This window comes from Centrocercus urophasianus, unplaced genomic scaffold (assembly GCF_019232065.1).
Source record: "Centrocercus urophasianus isolate 14NV4802_14NV808 unplaced genomic scaffold, USGS_Curo_1.0 seq_660, whole genome shotgun sequence".
In the NCBI taxonomy this organism is placed as follows: domain Eukaryota; kingdom Metazoa; phylum Chordata; class Aves; order Galliformes; family Phasianidae; genus Centrocercus; species Centrocercus urophasianus.
In genome coordinates, this window is record NW_024885267.1 from 38720 (window position 1) to 60178 (window position 21459).

General features: G+C 44.7%; 1 protein-coding gene and 1 long non-coding RNA gene across 2 annotated transcripts; one reads left to right on the plus strand and one right to left on the minus strand.

The window, feature by feature from the left end:
• Positions 1–787: 787 nt before the first annotated feature.
• HPRT1 (hypoxanthine phosphoribosyltransferase 1) lies at positions 788–16436 on the plus strand. Its single transcript, XM_042837052.1, has 9 exons — positions 788–869; positions 2014–2120; positions 3521–3704; positions 8726–8791; positions 9676–9693; positions 11676–11758; positions 13994–14040; positions 14893–14969; positions 15537–16436. Exons 1-9 carry the CDS (start codon positions 843–845, stop codon positions 15582–15584), a joined length of 657 nt encoding a protein of 218 aa, XP_042692986.1. The 5' UTR covers positions 788–842; the 3' UTR covers positions 15585–16436.
• Positions 16437–19299: 2863 nt separating this feature from the next.
• LOC122170313 lies at positions 19300–21378 on the minus strand. The gene is made up of 2 exons (XR_006171728.1): positions 20733–21378; positions 19300–20397 (listed from the first exon to the last, which is right to left on the minus strand). It is a non-coding gene; the product is annotated as an uncharacterized LOC122170313 (long non-coding RNA).
• Positions 21379–21459: the final 81 nt, after the last annotated feature.

Genomic DNA, 21459 nt, shown 5'->3' on the forward strand with positions numbered 1-21459 from the left:
GCAGATCCTGAAACACTCAGTAATGTCAGGCTCTCCATGGACTCATCAGGGCAGCTGCTGTTTTTCCCAGCCGTCTGGAAACAGGCCAGCTATGACACGTAGCTGATATTAGCGAGCTGTTGGCTGTATTTCACTCTGCTGCTCTAGGCAACTTGATAAAGGCTTCTTCCTCCCACTGCAGAGCTCACCCACCCAAATCATAGCTGAACACCCGTGTGCAACACCTCTCCACTTGCTCGGGGTGATGCCTGATGCTAACATTTGCTTACAGGGGTGTTTTGTACAAAGGAACGCTCAAACTGGCTTCTGGAACGCAGTAGTAATGTTAAAACTGCCTGATGTACATCTCCGTGTAGATCTGGAGGCAGCTCAGCCCCATCTTCATCACATGGAGACGCACAGACACATTTAACGGGAAACCTCTCACATCACTCAGCGCAGGGAGGTGGCGGGGGTGCAGGGCGTCCTTTTCCATTTGTCTGTAGGAAAGTGAAAAAGCACAAGCACGCTCAGGTGAGAGTACCGTTACTCTGTACGGTACCGGCGCCCGTTCCCGCAGCACAGTAGCACACTCGCTCCGTCACCGGAGAAAACCCCGCAACACAGACAGCTGCGTACGCGGGGACCGAGCCCCGAGAGCCCTTCGGAAGCCCTGAAGCGGGAAGGCGCTTATCGCGGACGCCCTGACGACGCGCGGCTCCGCGCCAAGCCGGGCAGTACGGCGGCGCCGCCATGTTGAGGGCGGGGAGCGCGGGGGCGGCGCCGGGGCCGCCGCGGGGCGCAGCGCCTCCGTCCGCTCCTCGCTGCCGCTCAGCAGCCTGCCCGGCGGGCCGCGCCACTCCATGGCGACCCACAGCCCCTGCATCGTGGTGAGTGCGGGCCCGCGGCGGGGAAGCGGCGCTCCCGATGCCGCCGCGTCTCCGGGCCCGGCCGCGCGGAGCGGGGTGCCGCTGGGCGGGATGGGTCGCTCCGGGCCTCGGCTCCGCGCGCGGGGCGGGCGGCGCGGAGTCACCTTGAGGAGCTCGGCCCGCCGCCGCCCGCAGGAACGGGCCGGGCCGCCGCGTGCGCGGAGCCGCTCCCCGCGCCGTGCCGCCCCGCCAGCCGTGCTCGCGGCGGCGTCTCCTGGAGGAGAGATGGTCGGAAACGCCGGATCCGCAGCTCCAGAACCGCCCCGAAATAACTTCCTTTCGCGCTGCCCGGCGCGGCGCCGCTTCCTATTCCTGTCGCTTCTCCTCGCGCGCTGAGGTGCCGCTCCGTGCGGCCGAACCCCGCGCTGCTGGCGGCTCCCGGCCCCGCAGGAGGAAACCTCGGCGTGCCTCGGAGCCTCGGCTTCGTTTTGTGCGTAAGAGCCTCCACCTGTGGGACCGGAAAGCGGAGCGGTTACGAAGCACGCCGTCATTGTCCGCTTGCGGCTGGCTTAAAGCTCGTGCCGCTCTGATGGTGTGCCCCCAGCCGCAGCATTGGGCGTGTAATCATATGCGTGTATGAATCCCTCGGCCTCATTAATACACGCGTGCCCGCGTTGCGGGCTGTGCCGTGCAGGGGATGTGCGCGCAGCTGTGAAGTAGAGCTTTGATTTCTGCTTCGGGATCTCTGAGCACTGTGATCCCCAGCCCTTGTTTTGCCCCCTTCCCGCAGACGTCCCCCACCGACGGCCGGCTGTGAGCTCTGCTTTGATGTGGATGCCCACGTTCCGAGGCCTCCCCGCTTAGTTGCCAGTGCAGGTTTTACATTACACCGCTAAAATCCAAGGTGTCAAAAAGCTGTTTGTTTTTTTTTTTCAATGAAATAAGATCAGACAGGATGTAGGACTTCCATTTTTCTGCAGTGTTTCAGACAATTCCTGCAGGCTGACGCTTTCTGCTGTGTTCACCGTGACTAATGCTTCTGTAGAGGAAAAAAATCAGGTGATCCCAGTGAGTGTAATGTGTTGGATAAAGCAGAAGATCTGCACTTTCTCACTGCAGGCTTTCTGTAAGTCTTGGTAGAAATCTCACCTGATTTCCTTTTCAGATTGGCGATGATGAACAAGGTTACGACCTGGACTTGTTCTGCATACCGAAACATTATGCGGATGATCTGGAGAAAGTCTATATTCCTCATGGGCTCATCATGGACAGGTTTGTTTGCCTTCAGACACTGCACTGGTTCCATGGCACTGCCACTGATAGCTTGCTGCCTGGTGACTGTCTAAATAGACTATATTTAATCAGAGACTAAGTAGTACATGTGTTCATTTGCTGTTTCTTGTTTGGCTTCTAAGAGTTTGTGCTTTTGCAGTTACACAATTGTTTGGAAATTTGTTGTAATCCTCAAAAGAAACAAGGAGGTGTGTAGCAACCTGCGACGTCTTCACAGAGTTTCTTTGATGTTTTACCTTCTTAAAACCTACTGAGAGCCCATTACCTGTTGTGCTAGTTCAATCTGAAACGATTAGAGTCTCCTGAACTTCCCTAGGATATTAACAACCATAAGTTCTTAATCACGCCATTGTAAACTTTGCTGTGTTGCTGTGATAGATAAGCAATATCCAGCATCCCCTGCTTGCTGGGGGGTCCAACCTTGTCACCTGTGGTTGCTGAAATCTGCGGGGTGCTCTGCAGGTTTTATCTCATGCTGTCAAGAATGGGTCCATAAGGACATAAGATCTTGTTTTATTTCCCTTTGTGGTGCTTGCCTAGTTCTTGTTAGAATGAGCAGCAAATTCAGAGCGGTTCTGAGTAGATCTCTGAGAGGCCTTAAGAATAGGAATGCTTCTGGATTGTGCATAGTGCTGATCAGTTAGATTAAACGTTCCTATAAAATGTTTTGTTTCTTTAAATCATAAATGCTGAAATAACTTTGCAATGGAAGACCATATATAGGAAAAGATTGGACCAAGTACACATCATTGAGTAATGGAAGTAAAATTTATAGTGGTGGGCATTCCCTGAGTAACCTGCTGCTGCTCTCTAAATGTGTACCATGCTTTCTAAGATAAACAGCAGTACAAATTTAGAAACAATGATTGCAGAAAAACAGGTCAGTGTTCTCTTGCTCTGCCTTGTTGTTGTTGTACTTTGCAGTTGGGACAGATTTGCAGCTTGGCAAAATATAAAGCTGTTATTTACAGTTAGAGAGTTCTCCTGCTCATTGGTCAGTGAGGGCTGCTGTCTGTATGTATTGATTTGTTTTGCTCTTTGCATGGAAGTTGAACCTATCTTTGAAAGGGGAAACCTTTATGTGGTTTATCTGCCAGAGGAACAGTTTCAGAGTGTTAAGATTTGCTTTGGCTGAGCATGAAGTATGAAAACAGAGGAGTTTGGCAGCGTTACTGTTTGATTAACCTTGAAAAGCAAAACTGGGTTGGCCAGTAGTGTGTAAAAGTGGCTGAAGTGGTAGGCAAACATTTCTAAGCAAAATCCATTTCTGAGTTTGCACGTGTTTGCTGCTGTTGTTTGCAAGACAAAATACTGCAAGGGTAAGCAAATAGAATGTGTTATGACAGCTAACTCTTGTGTTGTTTTTTTTTTTTTTATAGGACAGAGAGACTGGCACGTGAAATTATGAAGGGCATGGGAGGACACCACATTGTAGCTCTCTGTGTACTGAAGGGCGGCTATAAATTTTTTGCTGATTTGTTAGACTACATCAAAGCACTGAACAGAAACAGTGACAAATCAATCCCCATGACTGTGGACTTCATTAGGTTGAAGAGTTACTGTGTAAGTATATCTGCAGTACTCTGCCATTTTTATATAAACTAACTTCTAGTTAGCCACACAGTTCTGTATTGTCACTAGATGCTGTGAAAACTGCCTAGATGTGCTCATGTCATATAAAAAAATGAGAGAATTGAGAGGGGAAAAGCAGTAGTCTCAAGTTAACTTGTTCTTTGCCTATCTTATATAATCTGTTTACTTTTAGTCTTTACATCCTCAGTTCAGTAAAGTCCTCATTTAGAGCAAAGAGACCTTTGCTGTGTCCTTTATACGTTCAAGAATTTCCTCTCTTCTCTTCTGCATCTCTAATGCTGTGAATAATACAGAGCAGAGTCCTGCAAATATTGTGACAAAAAAAAGAATTCCAGAAATGTTGATGTGGCTCAGACATCATTCACTGGTTTGAAAGATTGGGAAACTGCAAACATGGCTGTACCTGAGTTCCCTCTATCATCTTTTGTTTTGCTCAACTGAACAGTGAACAAATTAATTATGTTTGGCCGTAAGGAAATACTAGATTCCTACACATAGATTTATGTTAGTGGCCACAGACTATGGTGCTACCTCACAGTAACTGTGTGCAGGTTGCCTTGGCTTCATGATCTTTAAGGCCTTTTCCAACCTGAGCAGTTCTATGATTCTATTTGACTCTGTGGGAAAATGGAGCATGAGATAATGGGTAATTTTTGGATAGAGGAAGTATGAGATTTTGTTGTGAGGTCAGAGGAAGAGGCAGATGTCTGCACTCTCTGTTTGCTGACTTAGCAGCTGAGTCTTGTGTTTTCTTGATAGTCTGATAGTTTGAGGGTGTTTTTGAGGTCGTCCATCAGACCACCTGTAGTGTGGAAACAGCTAATGCTTTTTTAAATTCACTTTGTGGTGCCAAAAAAAAGTTGTTTCCGAAGGTTATGCTGTGAGTCTCAGCACCCTTGTATTCAGGTCAGCAGTGTGAGCTGTTGTCACAGTCACAGAACATTGCCTGCTCGAGTAGAAAAAACAGAGGTTGCTAAATTAGAAAGTCAGCTTCATCATTCATCTCATTAAACCATCCCCACATAGCTGGGAAGCTCTCTGCACGTGGCAGCAGCTGCATGGTGCTCCCTTTCTGCTCCCTGCAGAAGGTTCTGGCTCCCTCTGCCCATCCTACACAGCCACCACGTGCCCACACAGCGCCTGTCAGCAAGCTGGATGTTCCTATTGCAGGGCAACGCTGGGCAGCATAGGAAATGATGAGTCCCACCTTTGTTGGCAAGGAAATTTCTACCTTCTGCTTTCTTCAAGGGACACATCCAGTAACTTATTTGATGTATTTAAAAACAATATGAGACCACCCCACCCTTCTGCTCTCTCCACTTCCTAAGTAACTTGGAACAAACAGTTGGAAAAATGTTGTGAAACACCTGAAAAAAAAATCATGTTGAAATGCAAGTCTTGTTCCCCAGTAAGCTTTCTTTGTTCAGCTTTGTGCATTGGGCAGTGCTTTGATGCTGCTGCTTTTGTTTATTGTCACCCGTAACGATGGCGCCTTGATTCTGATCAGGAAATAAGCAGCAAAATAAGTAATGGAAATTATAAGCCTGTTTTTGGTAGCAGAAGGGATTAAATGAAGAGAAAGGAGAGAAATGTGCACGGAAAGCTGTCTAAGCAGAATGTTTTGCTCTAAGTGTTGGCTTCAGGGTTTTGGTTTTGTCAGCCAGTTCTATAGAGAAAAGTTTTCCTCTTGTAGAGGAGGAGCTGCAGTTACCTGATGCCTCCCCCAAGGCGGTGTTTATGAGCATTTCATTGCTATTGACTTTCTTAGGTGGTTATTAATATCCAGACTTGTATTCTTTAGATTGCACAGCTTGACAGACTGGGTGAGAATGTCCTAGCACTCTCACCCAGTGTTGCTGATTGACCAGGTTTTCCATTACTGATAGTCCTGCAGTGCTAGATTGGCTCCATCGTTTCTATTCGTGCTTTACTAAATGAAGGACTTGGCATTCTCAGGGATGAGAAAACCTTCACAAACCATAGCAGGCAGCTAGAAGTGGAGCTCTCCTGTCATTGCCTTGGGATGCAATTGCTTGTTTGTGCTGCCTGCCTTGCCAGGCTGGGTGTGTGATGTTAAAAATACCACAACTGCTCAAATAAGGCAGCCCAACTCGTATCATGGTTCTAAAATCAATGCAGTTGATGTGCTATTCTTATTTGAAAGCCATCTTTTAATATTTGCAAGCTTGTGGGTTATTTGTTTCATAAAGCAAAGTTCCTGGTGTGACAGCACCCAGAAATAATTCTCAAAGGATATGGAGATAATCATGCTGTGATTAACCGTTGCTTCTGACTCCTGCTTTCAAAGTGCTCACAAGTGGATGGTAATGATCTGGCAAGCTGCTAAGAAATGGAGAGACAATGTTTGTGATCAGAACTGGATCGCTGTGTTCTTGACAAGCAGTTTGTTTGGTTTGTGCAAGAAGCATGGCTTTTCACCAGCCTCCTGAGTTTAGAGGTGGGCTGAAGTCGCTGATGTGGAGTCAGGAAGGGCAGCCAGAAGTCAGCAGGTGTGCTGCACATCACTGGGGAAGGTGGGGCTTTTTGATGGAGCACAACACCACTGAGGTAGAACCTCACTGGGCTGATGGAGGCAGCGCTCTGAAAGGTCTCGTGCTACCCAAGCCTCATAGCAAACAGTGTGAGGAACTTCAGTGCTTTTACAAAAGGTGATGGCTGAGTCACTGGTAAGGAGTTCTGATCTTGCAGTTCAGTGTTGTTTTTTATTTTCCAGCAGTGACAATGAAGACGCAGTGAAAACAGATCTAACCAGCAAATCTCTTCTGTGCTAAGCCACAGAGCATTAAAGTCTTACCAGTACTGAAATCCGAAATAATAGGCCTGAAGATAATTAAAACATCACTTAATTATTAAACAAAGTTCGTTCCAGTGGAAAGCTGGTTAGAACCAGCATTGGAAATTCGTTAACCTTTTTTTTTTTTATCCTTTAATTGCTCTGGAGCTCAGTGCCTGCATAGGAATGCAGGTAAATATGTCATTAATGATTTGTGATTTGTGTTCAAGTGTAGCAATTTGTATGGCTCTTGGTGGGAAGGAGGAGGAAAGTTGCTGTTAGTCAAATCATTCTCTGCTGGTCTTTAAATTTGAATATGCACAATCTAGAGGTTTACAGTGTTCTGCAGAGTTCTGTGGTGCTCTCCTTTGATAGTAGTGTGTTGCTTTGAAGCTGGGGAGATGACCAGGAAACTCATCTTAATGTGTGTGCCGAGTGCTGGGCTTCCTCTGTGCCCGTCACTCTAATGGAACAAATGTCTGCAGCATCTTTCTGCGTCTTTCTTTCATAAGGAATGATGCTTCCATGGAACAATGATCAACTCCGTGTTAGCGGAGGAATAGGTAAGAGAGAATCCTGCAACATAACGAAGAGCTCAAAGAAGCTGTCACTTCAGAGAACTGTAAGATGGGATGAAGGCAGGAGCTGCCCCTCATCCTAATGAACGCAGAGCTTCACTGAGTCGCGTTCTGGTTTGTCTAAGCAGTGTCTCAGGCACCCACAGCATTCTGCGTGTCCGCTGGGATGATTTGGGCATCCTATTGTTGGACTATTTCAGCACAGCACTATAATATTGTATTATTTATGTTGTTCAGTTTGGTTCTGTTCTGCTGTGATGGAAGTGCTGGAGCAGCCGAATATTTTCATCCAATGGAGCAGTATGACTCCAACAGCTGTTATCTTTAAAACATACGGTTAAAACTGTAAAGATGCTTTTCCTAATAGTTGGCTTGTGGGTGGGGATTTTCAGTATTGTGCTGTAGAAGTGATACACAGGAAGTATTTCCAGGTTTAACCATCTGCTTTTACATCCCCTCAAGCTGTCAGCACTGCGTTGTCCGAGAGCACTGACATCACTGCCCAAAGGATTTCAGTGCCTTTTCTCTTTGCTGTAATCCCTGTGTTACACACTGTACAGCCAGTGTCTGCGTCTCCCTAAATCATTTGGTTCCTTTCTTTTTTTTTTTGTGATAACACTTTCAGGTTTTCTCTGCAATTCATACAGGTGAATACCTGTCCTTAAATACCTATCTGTCAAAGCAGGAGGTTGTATGTGGCCATTTCTTTCCTTCTATATCTACTATTTCTGGTTTTAGGGAAGGAACTGATCATGCAGCAAGCTTAGGCTTTGATACAGGGCAGCAAAATAAGAAAGGCTTTCTTTCTAAAGGGAAGATACGTGGTTAAGGAGCTATGAGAAGACAGTTTGACAGGAGATATAAACTTTCATAGAATCATGGAATCACCAAGGTTGGAAAAGACCTAAAAGATCACCCAGTCCAACCGTTCACCTATTCCCAATAGCTCCCACTAAACCATGTCCCTCAACACAACATCCAGCCTTTCCTTGAACACCCCCAGGGTCGGTGACTCCACCACCTCCCTGGGCATCCATTGCAGTGCCTGACCACCCTTTCTGAAAAGTAATACTTCCTCATGTCCAGCCTGAATCTCCCCTGCCGTAGCTTGAAACCATTCCCTCTGGTCCTAAAAGATCAAATGGTTAAACTGTAGGATAATGGCATCACCCGTAAGTAGTGCAGCTGTGAGCTTATCACATCTGATGTGAGGCACTGCTGAGCTTTGAAGTCAGCTTTAATAAATGTCAGAGGTCTGAGGTGCTCCTCGTCATTGTTTTTCACTTTCTCTATGTAACAGCTCCTTGAGGACTGTGTCAAAGCCCAGTTCTGCTGAAACAGCACTGTTGTAGTGGTAGCATTGGGAACCTGTGTTGCAGCTTAATTTCTACAACAAATTATTAGATCATTATTACCCTTTGTCGTAAAATAGGCAGTCATGCTTCCCTGGCTGTTTTGTAGCTTATTTTTCTTATTCTTACTTGTAATTGCTAAGTGAATAGATGCTACTGGTAGCATTAATACTGCTTCATTATGTACTTTGCAGTTGTGGTATTTATTGGAAGAAAGATGACTTCAATTCTGGTAATGCTAATGCTCTCCCTTCTCTTTCTTATTAGAATGATCAGTCAACTGGAGATATAAAAGTCATTGGTGGGGATGATCTCTCAACCTTGACTGGAAAGGTATGGTTCTTTGTGTGTTTACAGAAACCAAAAAGGAAACAACTCCGAAGAACCCAGGCAACTGTGTGCTTTCTCAACATGTAGGGATAATAGAGTTTTTTCAAGGGAAATGGGTATGTTTCATTTTAAGTAGTCACTGCTGTAATTCTGTGACATGCACAGGCCCCACTAGAGCCATTGGTTTAGTTTTAACTTAAAAGTAAGTGTGTATTTATTCAATGTCTGCAGTGTGAGCCATATTCAGGGTATTTGTTTCTCTGTGTTCCCTGAGAAGAGCAGTCTTGTCAGGGTTGTTGTCTTTAAGCTACCTTTAGAAGAGTGTGGCATTATTTATTTACTGTGCTGATGTTTCAGTGTGGTAGTGAAGGGAGCTCACCCTGCCTAGGCACGTAACTCGCTGGGTTAGGAGCTGAGGGTCCTGTTACAGGTTACAAAGAGAGAGGAAAATGCAGAGAATGTAAATTGGGAGTCTGCTTTTCTTCAGTGGCTGCACAGAGGTCGTTGAGCTGGGTACCTGTGAGCAAAACGCCGCTGCCTCCTGTTCATTGCTTTCCCCTTTTGATTACATGTAAGCAGTCTTTAAAAAATTGTGATGCATTTCAGTGTGAAGGCCTGAGGTGTGACAAAACTGCTTGGCTTTATAGCACGACACTGCATTATGAGAATTTAAAGACCTGGCATGAGATACTGAGGCTGATTGCCACTGCAGCATCAGAAATGTGAGCTAAGTAGGATCCACTGTTACATGGCCAGACATGCATAAATCATGGTACAAATATTTAACTGCATTAAAAATGAAATTAAAAAGTTATAGGATATATTAGAAATTGTGTGTTCTTTAAATACTAATGGATTCTTCTTATCTTTTTTTTTCTTTCCAACAGAACGTTTTAATTGTAGAAGTAAGTATTGTGTTTCACTTCAGAGTTTTCTGTGATTCTGTCAGTTCTTACTTGTCGTGATTTATTATGACTTTTTAAAATTCTTATTAAAAAGTGACCTGAGCAAAGTGAAATTAAGCACGTTAGTGTTTTGGCAAGCTAGGAAGTTAAACTGAAGAGCAGAAAGAAGTTCCTGGTAGGAATATCCAAAAATAGTGAAAAAACAAAGAAGCCCAGCCCTGTGTATGATTTGTTTAGAGAACAGAGACATGGAGAGTGCTGATTTCTAATGAGCATTTTGCTGTTGCTAATTCCCATATCTCTGTCTCGTTGCTGTTCTTGGGATGATACTGGCAACACTACCTGTAGCTGAGTGTGATTTCCTGGGAGGTCCTGTTGCTTCGCTCTGGCTTTCATGCCTCTCTGTTGTTGGACAGCATTGCTTATGTTCAGAGGATGCCCTTGAGTAAGATGGCTGATTGCAGGATGGGGAAGCAGAAGCACTAGACAGGAAAAGTGAATGTGCAGTGTAACAATGCCTTTAGGCTGCAGGTAATGGAGTGGCTTTGTTGGTAAGCACAGGAACAGCAGTGGCAACCAGTTCAGCAAGCAAAGAGAAAGCTCTTTCCTTCTGTCATATTATTGCACAGGAAGCATGTTCAGTTTTAAAACCAAATTAGTATGTATACAGCAGTCATCTGTGACCAGTGCTCTCCTTTGAAGAGTATTTTTCTTCTGATAGGCAGATGCATTTAATTGTGTATCTGCTCCATTTCAGATGAATGTATGCCTTTAAAGTGCCAGGCAGCTAAGTGGGTTAGTTTCTCATCTGTTCAGTGCATCACCTCTCCAGTGACATCTTATGCATTGTCAAATATAAGCCCTTTGACCAACCACCATTGTTGCAGTTGAACAGTATCTTCTGCACAGAGCACTAAGATGCTCCATATAGCATCCTTTCATGTGCAAAAAACCCCCATGAAATGGAGATTTGCTTCCAAAAACCAGATAATCAAACAACACAAAATCACTAAAACTTTTATTTTGACTTGAGAGCACAGAAGTGGTTGCTTTTGTTTATACGTCAGCTTTTATCCATGTATATCTGTCTTTTTCTTGAGTTGATAGCCATGAATAAAAGCCTTAGGTGTTAAAGGTGGTATAGCTGACAGGTGCTCTGTTGACACTGATGTTTATTGATGTATTTTAATTGAGAGTCCTGAGAAAATAAGCAGAAATCAGGAGATGATAGAGTAAGCATTGCTACTTCTGTGTTATCTGCCTCTTCACTTCAAATAAACCTCCAAGTTCCAGCCAGGGTGAGGGCTGTCCCTCTGGACATCCTGTGATCTGTCAGTCCAAACAGAATATCCATTTCTGGTGCTTCATTTGTGGGTCATAGACTCTTTTTTTTCTGCTTATCTATGTAGTAAGCGGAATTAAAGTGATGCATCAAACTTCAGTTTAGTGTATCCAAATAGAAACTGTCAAACTGCACCCAGATATTACCAGTACAGTTTCTTTCTTTATTTCTAAAATCTGTAATGTAAACTGCACTCTTTTTTTTTTTTTTTTTAATTACATTAATGAGTTGTGACTGTTTTCCCTTCTTATGTTCCTTTTCTTTCTGTTGTATGCAAGCGTCTCTGAGCTCAGCTGCAAGATGGATGCTATGCTTACAGTGTGAGAATTAGACATTGTTTGTGTGGTTGCTGCAAGGAACACGAGCCATAAGATCTGCCAGAGGCGCCAGGAAGGTCACAGTTCATGCTTGTGAAGTAGTTGTCCATAAGAATTAAGAGCCATTGTGAACTGCTGTGATCTCTTTCCTGAGCGCCGTGCCTTAAGCACAGCGTGGCGCTCCATCTCCCTCACAGCACATACTGAACAGTATTGCTACAGAGTGTTCCTGTTGCTGCAGATGAGCAATTCCTGCATTAAAAACTCAAAGTGCTGCTTTGACAGGTTTCGTACTCGCTCTCACATGGTGTTTTGATTTTCAGGACATCATTGATACTGGGAAAACAATGAAAACGTTGCTGTCTCTACTAAAGCAGTACAATCCAAAGATGGTGAAAGTGGCCAGGTAAGCTTCTAATTGTTCTTATTTATGCTGTATTTCACCTTCAGACTGAGCACAGTGTAAAAAGAGGTAATGTAGAATACATTCCCATAAAACACAAACAGCAAGGAGCACTTCTTCAGAAATTGTATGCGATGCACTTGGAGCTCAGTGTATAAATTACACTTTGCTTGTTGTGACGAGGCAGAAACACCATTCTCTCCAATCCTATTGCTTAAAACCCTTCTGTCTCAGGAAGGGATAGCTTGTGCGTGCCTGGGACACGTATTGCTCCTTGATGTCTGGGAATGGGGGTTTCACTGCTGTCTGAACTTGGGTTTAGAATGGAAGAACGAAAATTTTTGAGCTTAAAGAAATCACCCCCTAGCGATGGCAGAAGGATTTTCAACATGAATAGAGTTCATAAATAGACTTTTAATGGAGATTAGGATTTAAAAAATAACAGTGGTTATCTCCATGTGTCAGTGTCTATCTGAGCATATTTCTGCTTGCACTGTTTGCAGTTTCAGTATATTTCAGTGGTGTATCTGTGCAGTGAAGACTTTTTTTTTGGTCTGGTGCCTGTAATTGTAGAATTAAATTAGTTTGCATGCTGACATTACTGTTTGTGTAGGGTGTGTAGTGTAGCTGAGCTTTAGAGGTCACTCTGTGAGAGTCACCCAGCCATATGCTCTTCCAGGCTTTTCTACTTAGTTGCATCTTTAATCAATTAGTTTTGAAACATTTTCTAATTGAATAATTTAAATTTAATAAGGAATGTTGTGGATAATAATATCAGCTAATATCAGCATTCCTCCTACATCTTTTTAAATGGCATCTTTTATACTCCTATGCTACAGTTGTGTATTTTGCAATAAAAGCATAATGAGTGCTGGGGATTAGAGATAAACCAGAGCTGTGTGTAATATCTAATCAGTTGTGTTGCCATAACGATGTCGAAGCAGTTGTTAGATGTACTAGAACAGCTCTTCATGCTGATAATCCAAAGGTGACCTGCTGAAGGTGAGCTTTTTCTTCCTGGCCTGGTTAAATGTGCCAAATGTTAAGCAATTGTTGCTGCTCAGTGCCTTAGCACTGCAGTCAGTACACATGGTGAGTATGAAACAGCACCAGCCAAGTCCAGTTCTGTGTTGTTTAAACCTGTTGTAGTGGGCTGGGTCTTCAAAGGCTGAGCACGATCTCACTGGGTAGCCTCAAGTGTGGTGTTCTTAGTTGGTTCACATGCCTTTCTTTTCTTGTTTTCTTTCTCTCTGACAATTAATCGATTGCAGCAGGGAAATGTGAATTAATGCTAACACTAATTGGGGTTTGTTTGACCAAGGCCTACACAGTACTCAATAATTAAGCCTGGAGTAGATGTTTCAGAAACAGAATGTCTAGAATTGAAATGGTGGATGTGACAAATGAAGTCTCACCTTCAGAGGTGATCCAGGAAGGGAGGAGGTCTGCAAATACAGAGTTATGTTGCTCTGTCTGTGCATTTGGCCATCACCCACCTTTTCCTTTCCTCCCAAAGTCTCTCTCTCTGATACAAACAAATGTCAGGATGGTGGAGTTGTCTTCTGAAAGGTAGATGTGCTCAACTGAATAAAGAGCGAGGCAAACTGAACTAGCGAGGCATCTCTATCTGCTGCAGTACCCCAGCTCTGTATCTTCTATCTTGCTGTTTCTTACACCTCTGACATTTAATTCTGGGAAAGTGGAACTGGTTTGTATCAGCTGAGCATCAAGACCTGTTAACCTTTTCTTTATAGGGGTAATTAGTATTACCAGTGAAAAACAATTGAGGACACGTTGTGCAATTGAGGTGGTATTAAACCAACTGATTTTGCTTTGTAATGCTGATAATCCAGCTGGTTTGGCTGGATCCCATCTCTTCACCTCTTCACCTGTGAGCTCAAGTGCTTGCACCTGAAATTTCTTAACACATAGAAAGCCTCACTAAGTCACTTTTGGCAACAAAAATCCATACAGATTAAGATCTCCCAGCCTCTTTCTTGCAGACTTTATAGTTATCCTTTAAGCTGCAAACCTTTAGTGATTCTACAAAGTTTTGAGTTTATCATTGAGATCAGCTGCACCTGCAAAGGAAAAATGTTTGAAATCTTTATGGCTGTGCTTTCCATTACACACATTGAGGCTCACTGAAGTGAAATCCAGCCTGATTTCATCACAATTTCCTGTAGTCCTACATGGTGCATTGCCGTGTTTCAATTTTACTTTGATTTTATTTGACAGTTTGTTGGTCAAAAGAACTCCTCGAAGTGTGGGATATCGACCAGACTGTAAGTAACTCTGACAACCACTGCTCATTTTTAAACATACGTTGATGTTTTGTGCCACAGTCCACGGGTCTTCCAGATAGTTGTCATGAACGGTTTTTGATTGATTTTAAAAGAAAACAAAACAAACAAACAAAAAAAAAAACAACCAAAGAAGAGCAACAACTTGAGTTTAAGTATTTGCAATTAGTTTACTATATGAAATGAAGACTTAGATATTTTGGTCCGTGTGAATCCACTTTCATTTGCAAATTCTCCATGCTTAGAAGCAGTCAAGACTTTGGTCAGCTAAACCTGCTGACTCACCTTTGGCACTATGGGGAATGTTTCAGGTGCCTAAATGAAGCCACCCAGTGCCATTTGGAAGCTCCTTAGGGAGGGATGTGTGTTTTATCCCCATTCCTGAGGCCGAATTCTTGTTCATGATGGATTGTGCACTCTCACAATGGAAGTGGAGTGAATTCAGCCACAGAATCACGTCCTCTTCCTTCTCCTTTCCAAGACTGTACAGTACTGATGGAAGCCTCATTCACATGTTCCTTAGGTTGTCTTACAGGCTGTGCAGTTGAACGGATGCTGCCCAGCTGTCCAAGGGCTGTCTTGCTAGAGCCATGCCCATTATGCATTAGGGATCAAAAAATAAACCTATTTAATTTCGTTTTAGTTGAATTCAATCAACAAAAAATGTCAGAAGTTTAAAATAACGTGAGTGTAAAGCTGAGGATACCTGAGTGGAAGAAATAAAATGTTAAGCAGCTTATGTGTGGATAAAATTCCAAGTTGTGTGCGTGAAAAGGTCTAGTGAACTCGAGGAAATTCCTTTCTAACATACTGGTGACTTATGTTCTTTTTTAGTTGTTGGATTTGAAGTGCCAGACAAATTTGTTGTGGGATACGCCCTCGATTACAATGAATACTTCAGAGATTTGAATGTAAGTAATTTTTCCCATATGTTTTTGTCCATTTAAAACAAGGAAGGCGGAAGGAAGGGAAGTCTCCTTACATTGCTCTCCCTCCTCTGTGTAAATCACAGCAAGGTTACTCCATCAGTGATGAGGGCAAGCCTTAGAGCAGCACAGCAGTGTTAGGAGCTCTGATAGAACTAACATTTATTTTGCTTCACACAGAACAGAGGATGCAGTCTGTGTGCAGTTTCTTATCATACCAGATATGTACATTAAATTTGCTTAGTTCCATGAAAATAAAGAGGGGAGACCTCAAAAGCCTTTTTATACTAAGACACAAATTCTTCACCTGGGTCTTATATGTCCTTCTAATGGACACTGGGGGGGGAGAGGAAGGAGAAGGAAGGCAACGCTGAGGTTTGTAGCCAAAAACAGGCTGAAGTTTTTCTGCACAAGCAGTGTCAGAACACTCTTCAGGGCTGACACTTGTATGGCACGCTTTCATTTCTTTCAGAAGAGCAGTATTGACTCTGTGCCTGAACATCAGCTTCTTACATTCCATCTCTAACTGGAGGTTTCAATGTTTTGTTTCAGCATATCTGTGTGATCAGTGAGACGGGGAAGCAGAAGTACAAAGCATGAAAGCACGGTTGAAGTGCTCTGACTACAAAGCTTTGAAATGTTTTGTTTACCAAGTCCTATCTCTCACTGGCTTCAACTCTGGTACACCAGCTGAAATTGTAGAACGCCCCGTCGCCATACGCTTACTGTAACTTATTGCATGTACAATATCAGAATCTCGTCTTGTTCATTTATATTATAGAAATGTAAACAACCAGTGCAGTTCTGCACTCCTTATTTTGATTTGCACTATGACTCTACCGACTATTGCTGCCCCTGGTTGGGTTGTGCTGTTTGTGAGCTCCAGAGTCTAACTCTTGCAGTGGTAAATTGCTTAAACCTCATCAACCCAGAACTGAAATAGTTCGAGTACTGTAAATGTAAAACATTTTATGATAGGGAAGTCTATTAGTAATATTTTTTAAAAGCTGTAATTTAAGTTTTATATTTTAATTCACAAATGTGATTGTGATTAAAGGATAGTTGCACCTTTGGGTGTTATGGAACATGAGAAGCAGCCAGTTACAGTATCTGTAATCTCCAGGGAGCCACTGACACCTCCTGGAGTTGCCTTATTGCTGTAAAAAGGAGTCTGGGTAAAAAACAATGTCTTTTTTTTTTTTTTTTTTCTTTTTCTGAGATGGAATGACAGAATGTTTGAACTCTAGTTTTAGTTGAGCTGCCTGTTTCTTTCAGATTTTTTTTTTTTTCTTTAAAAATATCCATCAGACAGTGAAATTGCCTTTTAAATTTAAACAGTTTTAATATATTTGTGGGAAAAAAGAAGAAAAAGTATTGTAATGTTTACTTTCTAAGAACTACAAAGCAAAGTACTTTAAATAAAGGCTCTCTCTTTAAAATACCCCCCACACATCTATGCCACTCACTGTGTACATTGAGGTACTCTCGAGATTCTCTTCTCAGCAGCGTGTTTCATCAGTGCTTCTGGCAGTGAAGGCAGGCTCCACGTTTGTTACTTGTGCAGAGCTTTCTGTCAGCACAGTGCTGTCTATGGGAGATGATGAAGGCCTGAGGGAAAGCTTTAGGAAGGCTGGCATCTGCTGTAACCAAACTGGATTTCAGAGAGAACGTTCTGAGTGCTGTCCCTTCTCCTGTTTTGGCAACAGTGAAGAGTGACAGATATTCCTTCATTAAACACATATCAGGGAGAGAGAACCCAGCCAATTTGTAAGTACCTGCTTTTATTCACATCTTGTTTGAGTTGTAATGCTAACCATGGCAGTGCACACCTTTCCTTCTGCTGTGCTGCTCTGTCCTTTGCTTATGCAGTTGGTGTGCTTGCACACGGACTCACTGCGTGCTGGGATTTGGTGCTGGCAGTGCTTGGTACATAGGTACATACAGTGCTTGGAAGCATTTGTCATCTGTTCTGCAAGGTGTTTTCTGGTTTTTGAGTAGTATTTTTTATATTCCAAGCACCTTGCAGCACTGTCTGCCCTTGGTGTGTTCAGTTGCAACCGTGGCACTTAATGGCAGCCCTAAAACGTGAGTAACTTACACCATGTAATTGTGTAATGATCAGTGTGCTGGAGATCTAGTTGCAAATCAGTAAGAAAAATAACACTGCTCACAATTGTAATTTACTTTTGTTCATGTTATGGTTAATGTTCCAAAGAGCTTTTCTAATGGCACTATATAGGCTGATTCCATTTCTGAATGTGTGCGTGTGGAGAACTGCTGTGCTCAGGACTTCCTTTCAGCAGGTGGTGCTTGGCTGAGGAGAGGAAGCACAAAAAGCAACACAGAAAACTACCAACCCTCTTTAGAATTATGACATCCATTTGAGTTTTCATTGGGTGGATGGAATGAAGGCCTCATTACAGAAAGCAATGTTCTCTCCAACCTCTGCATAGTTCCTGCATCACTGCGTTCTGGAATAATTGATGGCATCTGGATATTGCACTCAAAAGGGGGCATAAAAGTACATGAAACACAATGAAACAGTGAGACTTGCTCATATCTTTTAGGACTAAACCCTGACACGAGTTTGTGCTCTGCAGTGTTTTCCTGCCTTGGTGTAGGATGTTACTCAAATGCTGTGATGTGAGAGAGGCTGGAGAGGATGGGTGTCACAACAGGGGGTTTGTTGGAGCAAGGAAAGGGTGCTGGAGCTGTGCAGCCTGGGGGGCTGGCACTGCAGAAGAGCAATTGTTAAAGTATTATGAAAGCACTGAGGAAATCTTGCTTTAAACTCGCAGTGATCTGAATCACAGGTGCTCCAGGCTGAGCTTGGAGGGGTGATAGAAAGCTTGTATGATAATTGTGCTGGTGGTTCCTTTTGGGAGGTGGTTTTGTGTTACAGAGAAGTCCTGGATTAGAGAATTCAAACAAGCAAGGGTCTTTGCAGCCTTGAATTACTCACTAGTAGCTGCAGGAGCTGCTGTTGTGCAGGGAATGGCACTGCTGCTCAGGGCAGTTGTGGTTCAAGGCTCCCCTACCTCTACCTGTGACTCCACTTGTGACTCTGTGCATTCTGTGGGCAGGAAGCAGTCCCACGCCACTTCCTTGTGCCCCTGTGCCTTTGTGGTCTGCAACACAGCAAGTCTGGTTTCAGACACTCTGCCTCTACACATAAAATGATGATGCAAAATTTTTAAAGCATTGAAAAAAACAAAAAAACTGATGTAAAACTTGCAAAATTAAGTATAGTAATGCAGAAGTGCTCACCTTCTGTGCTGCTGGGCCACAGCTGAGCCACGAAGCAGCGAGGGGAACATCTCCCCACCACCCTCCTGCCCCACAACTGGACTGGGATTCAGTAATTGCAGGAAACAGTTGAAAACCCACTGCTGTGGGACAGCCAGCCACCAGAACCCCCAGCACAGCATAGGACTGGGGCTGCCAGTGAGGCACCATCACCTGCAAGGCACGTGGACTCACTGCTGCTGCAAAGGATGGATGTCCCCTGATGTCCCAGTAGTGCGGTGCAGCCCCAATGGAAGCAGCCTTCAGCCCACAGGTCCCCCTTTGCTGCCACCAGAACTGGGTGGTTCAGCATGGGAGATGCCAAGGGCAAAGCACTTGCCTCTAACCCTACCTCCAGCTCCCACCACCTCCCCAGAACCTCATTTCCCACCCAGGATGCTGGGGAAGAGCTCGGTCTCCCCATGCCAGAGTCCTGATCCCATTAATGACACCAGGCCCTCGTTACTCACTGTGATTTATTGGTGCTGGAGATAGGTTCCCCCCCCGACCCCCTGCAGCACAGAACTCCCCAGGTGCCAGGGACTGATTTCCAGCCTCACTAAAGCAGCAATGCAATACTGGAGAGCAACAGGCGATCCCCCACTCCAGTATTTACGTGCTGCTAGAGCACTGCTGACAGCTCTCCAGCCCCGTGCATCTCCCCACAGCCTTCAATCCCCCCGAATCCACCCCCCAAATCAGAGGGGGCTGGGAAAAGGCTGAACGTGGAGCAATATTGCTCTGGAGGCACTGCTCCACCCGGGATGGACTCAAAGAGCACAGGAGGAGCAGAGCCCTTCCTGCACGGCCACCCCACAGACAGGTGTACCTGCACATCCCCGTGCTCCTGAGCTAAGGGCTATGGGGACACGTCAGCCTCCACCCCTATGATAACCAGAAGCTCACTTTCTTGTCTTATCCTTGAGGTAATGAGGCAGCCCAGAATGGTCTGTATCTCCTTGTCCCTACAAACCATGATGTGCTGCTACATCTCCTCAAAGCCCACTGAATGTTGGCATTCCAAATGGTATTTTGGTTATTATTATTGTTATTATTATTATTATTTGTAAATCATGACATAAGGCAGCGACGAACGCTCTACATGAAGACATGAACATGCATGCATTACCACCTCAGGACTTTTGTGTTGATTTGGTTTGTTTTTGTTTGTTTTTTTTTTTTTTGCCTTCCAGGTGCTATCAACCTGCAACTACAAAGAACAAGCAGTTACACAGTGCAAACAGACAGAAATACCCCACTCCCCAAACCCACAGTGCTGCAACATGGCACAGCTGCACCCCCAGAGCTTGTGGGGGAATGATCCACTGCCTTTCCTTCTTCCCTTAGGGGCTGTGGTGCATCAGCTGTTGGCCAGGAATCACAGTGCCAGCAGCTGAATGCACAGCTTAGCAGGGCAAACCTCTTGTGTCCTTAAACTGCTGAAGGGAAGGAAGGGAAAAAGAAAGAAAGGGGGAAAGAAGGAAGGAAAGGAAAGGGGGAGAAGCTTTTTTTTCCTAAAGCTGACATGATGCTCATGTACCTTTAGAATGGACAAACCATCTGCAACCAGAAAATAAAGGTACTCTGACCCTCCATCATTCCCTGTGCAGAGCAGAGGCTGAGGCTGCAGCACAGAGCGCCCAGACCTGTGCAGACAGCCCGCACTTCTTTGTTTCCTCTTGACTTTTTTTCCCCCAGTTATGTGACAACTTCCTTCAATTCATTTTCCCAAAAAGCAACGTCACAGCAGCGCAGAACGACGGCAGCAGCCAGGCCTGTCCCACAGGGAGCTCAGCCCCTGTGCTGCTCTGCCCCTTTAGCAAACTGAAGAACGGGATTTCAAGAGCCCTCCCAGCCCGTGCCAGCCTATTGGAAACAGCCAATTCAATATTTGCAAAAAGAGAAAAAAAAAAAAAGTATTTTCTCCATCACTTCAATGTCCTCTGTGCTGATGGCAGCAGCTCCAGCTCTGCAAAGTGCAACTGCTGTGCTGTAAAGAGCCAACAGCCGAAGGGAAACCCAGCCGGGGTGCAGCAGAGCAGCCCCGCAGTGCTTCAGCTCTGCTTCTGCAAGAGCACTGCGAAGGGCTGCACCTGGGGAGGATCACTGCTTCCATCTCTTCAAGCAGCTCGAGAAAACAGAATAAAATACGTTAAAAAGGCAATAGCAAATCAGCTCAGTCGTAGCATCCACTTATATAAATATATTAAGTAATGCAAAGTCCTGGTTGTAGCTGGACAAGGTGCAGGACACTGTTGCAAAGCTTTCAACACGTGCCCACCAAGCAGCTCGCAGAGAAGCTGGGAAATCTGGGATAGGTGGGGAAATACATACCTGGGAGAGTGCTGTGTGCTTCTGATGGAGAATGGCTCTGAGCTCTGCGTGTCACAGCAGTGAGCTGCCTTGCACTCACTGTGTAAGGTGTGGGATGGGATGCGAGTGCTGCGGGCTCCCAGCACTTACCTGCCCTCACCTGGCCGTGGGCTACAGCTCCTCCTGCCAGTGCCTCCAACCACACGGGAGCTGGAAAGCAACACAGAGAGCTGAGAAGGGTTTGGGACTTCAGTGACAATAGGTTGGGTGGACACACAATTAAGGGAAAACACAGAGCTCCACCAAGACGCCGTTTGCTGCACCAGCAGCCTTAAATATGGAGAATATTCCTACCCCCAAAATTTGCACTGCAGGACTGGAATTGGGGGATTTGCTCCATGCAGCACCTGTGGAGTGAATTCCCCATATAATGGGAGGAGCAGAACGTGCACGAATGCATGAAATGCAATGCAGCTCCTCCTAGTACAGCAACTCGGGCTGTGGAGTACAGCACAGCCCCAACGCCCTGAGATAGAGCCACCCTGAGATATGAAGGGGGGCTTGAAAACACCAGCACCAACCAGAAATGAATAAATAAATAGGGGAAAAAGGAGAAAAGAAAGGAAAAAAAAAAATGTGAAAGAGGGGAAGGAAAGGAGAATCCCATAGAGAGCAGTTGTGCACAGTCGCCCTCCTCTACTCGCACGCTGCAGCACGGGGTGAGCTCTGCAATAAGCCAGCATTAAGCATTTCCTATATGGGTTAAGCACAGGGAAGGGATAAAACAGCACACCGACCCAACCCGGAGCTCTCACAGCTCTCCCAGCCGAGCTGTCTGCGTTCCAAAGGCACAAACAACGAAAAAAAAAAAAAAAAA

Bases quoted from the DNA above. Each gene is read 5' to 3' on its own strand.
- HPRT1 (XM_042837052.1), top strand. From the start codon at position 843: ATGGCGACCCACAGCCCCTGCATCGTG. The intron at 3,705-8,725 runs GTAAGTATATCT...CTTTCTTATTAG, and splicing joins TTAGGTTGAAGAGTTACTGT to AATGATCAGTCAACTGGAGA. The intron at 14,970-15,536 runs GTAAGTAATTTT...GTTTTGTTTCAG, and splicing joins AATACTTCAGAGATTTGAAT to CATATCTGTGTGATCAGTGA.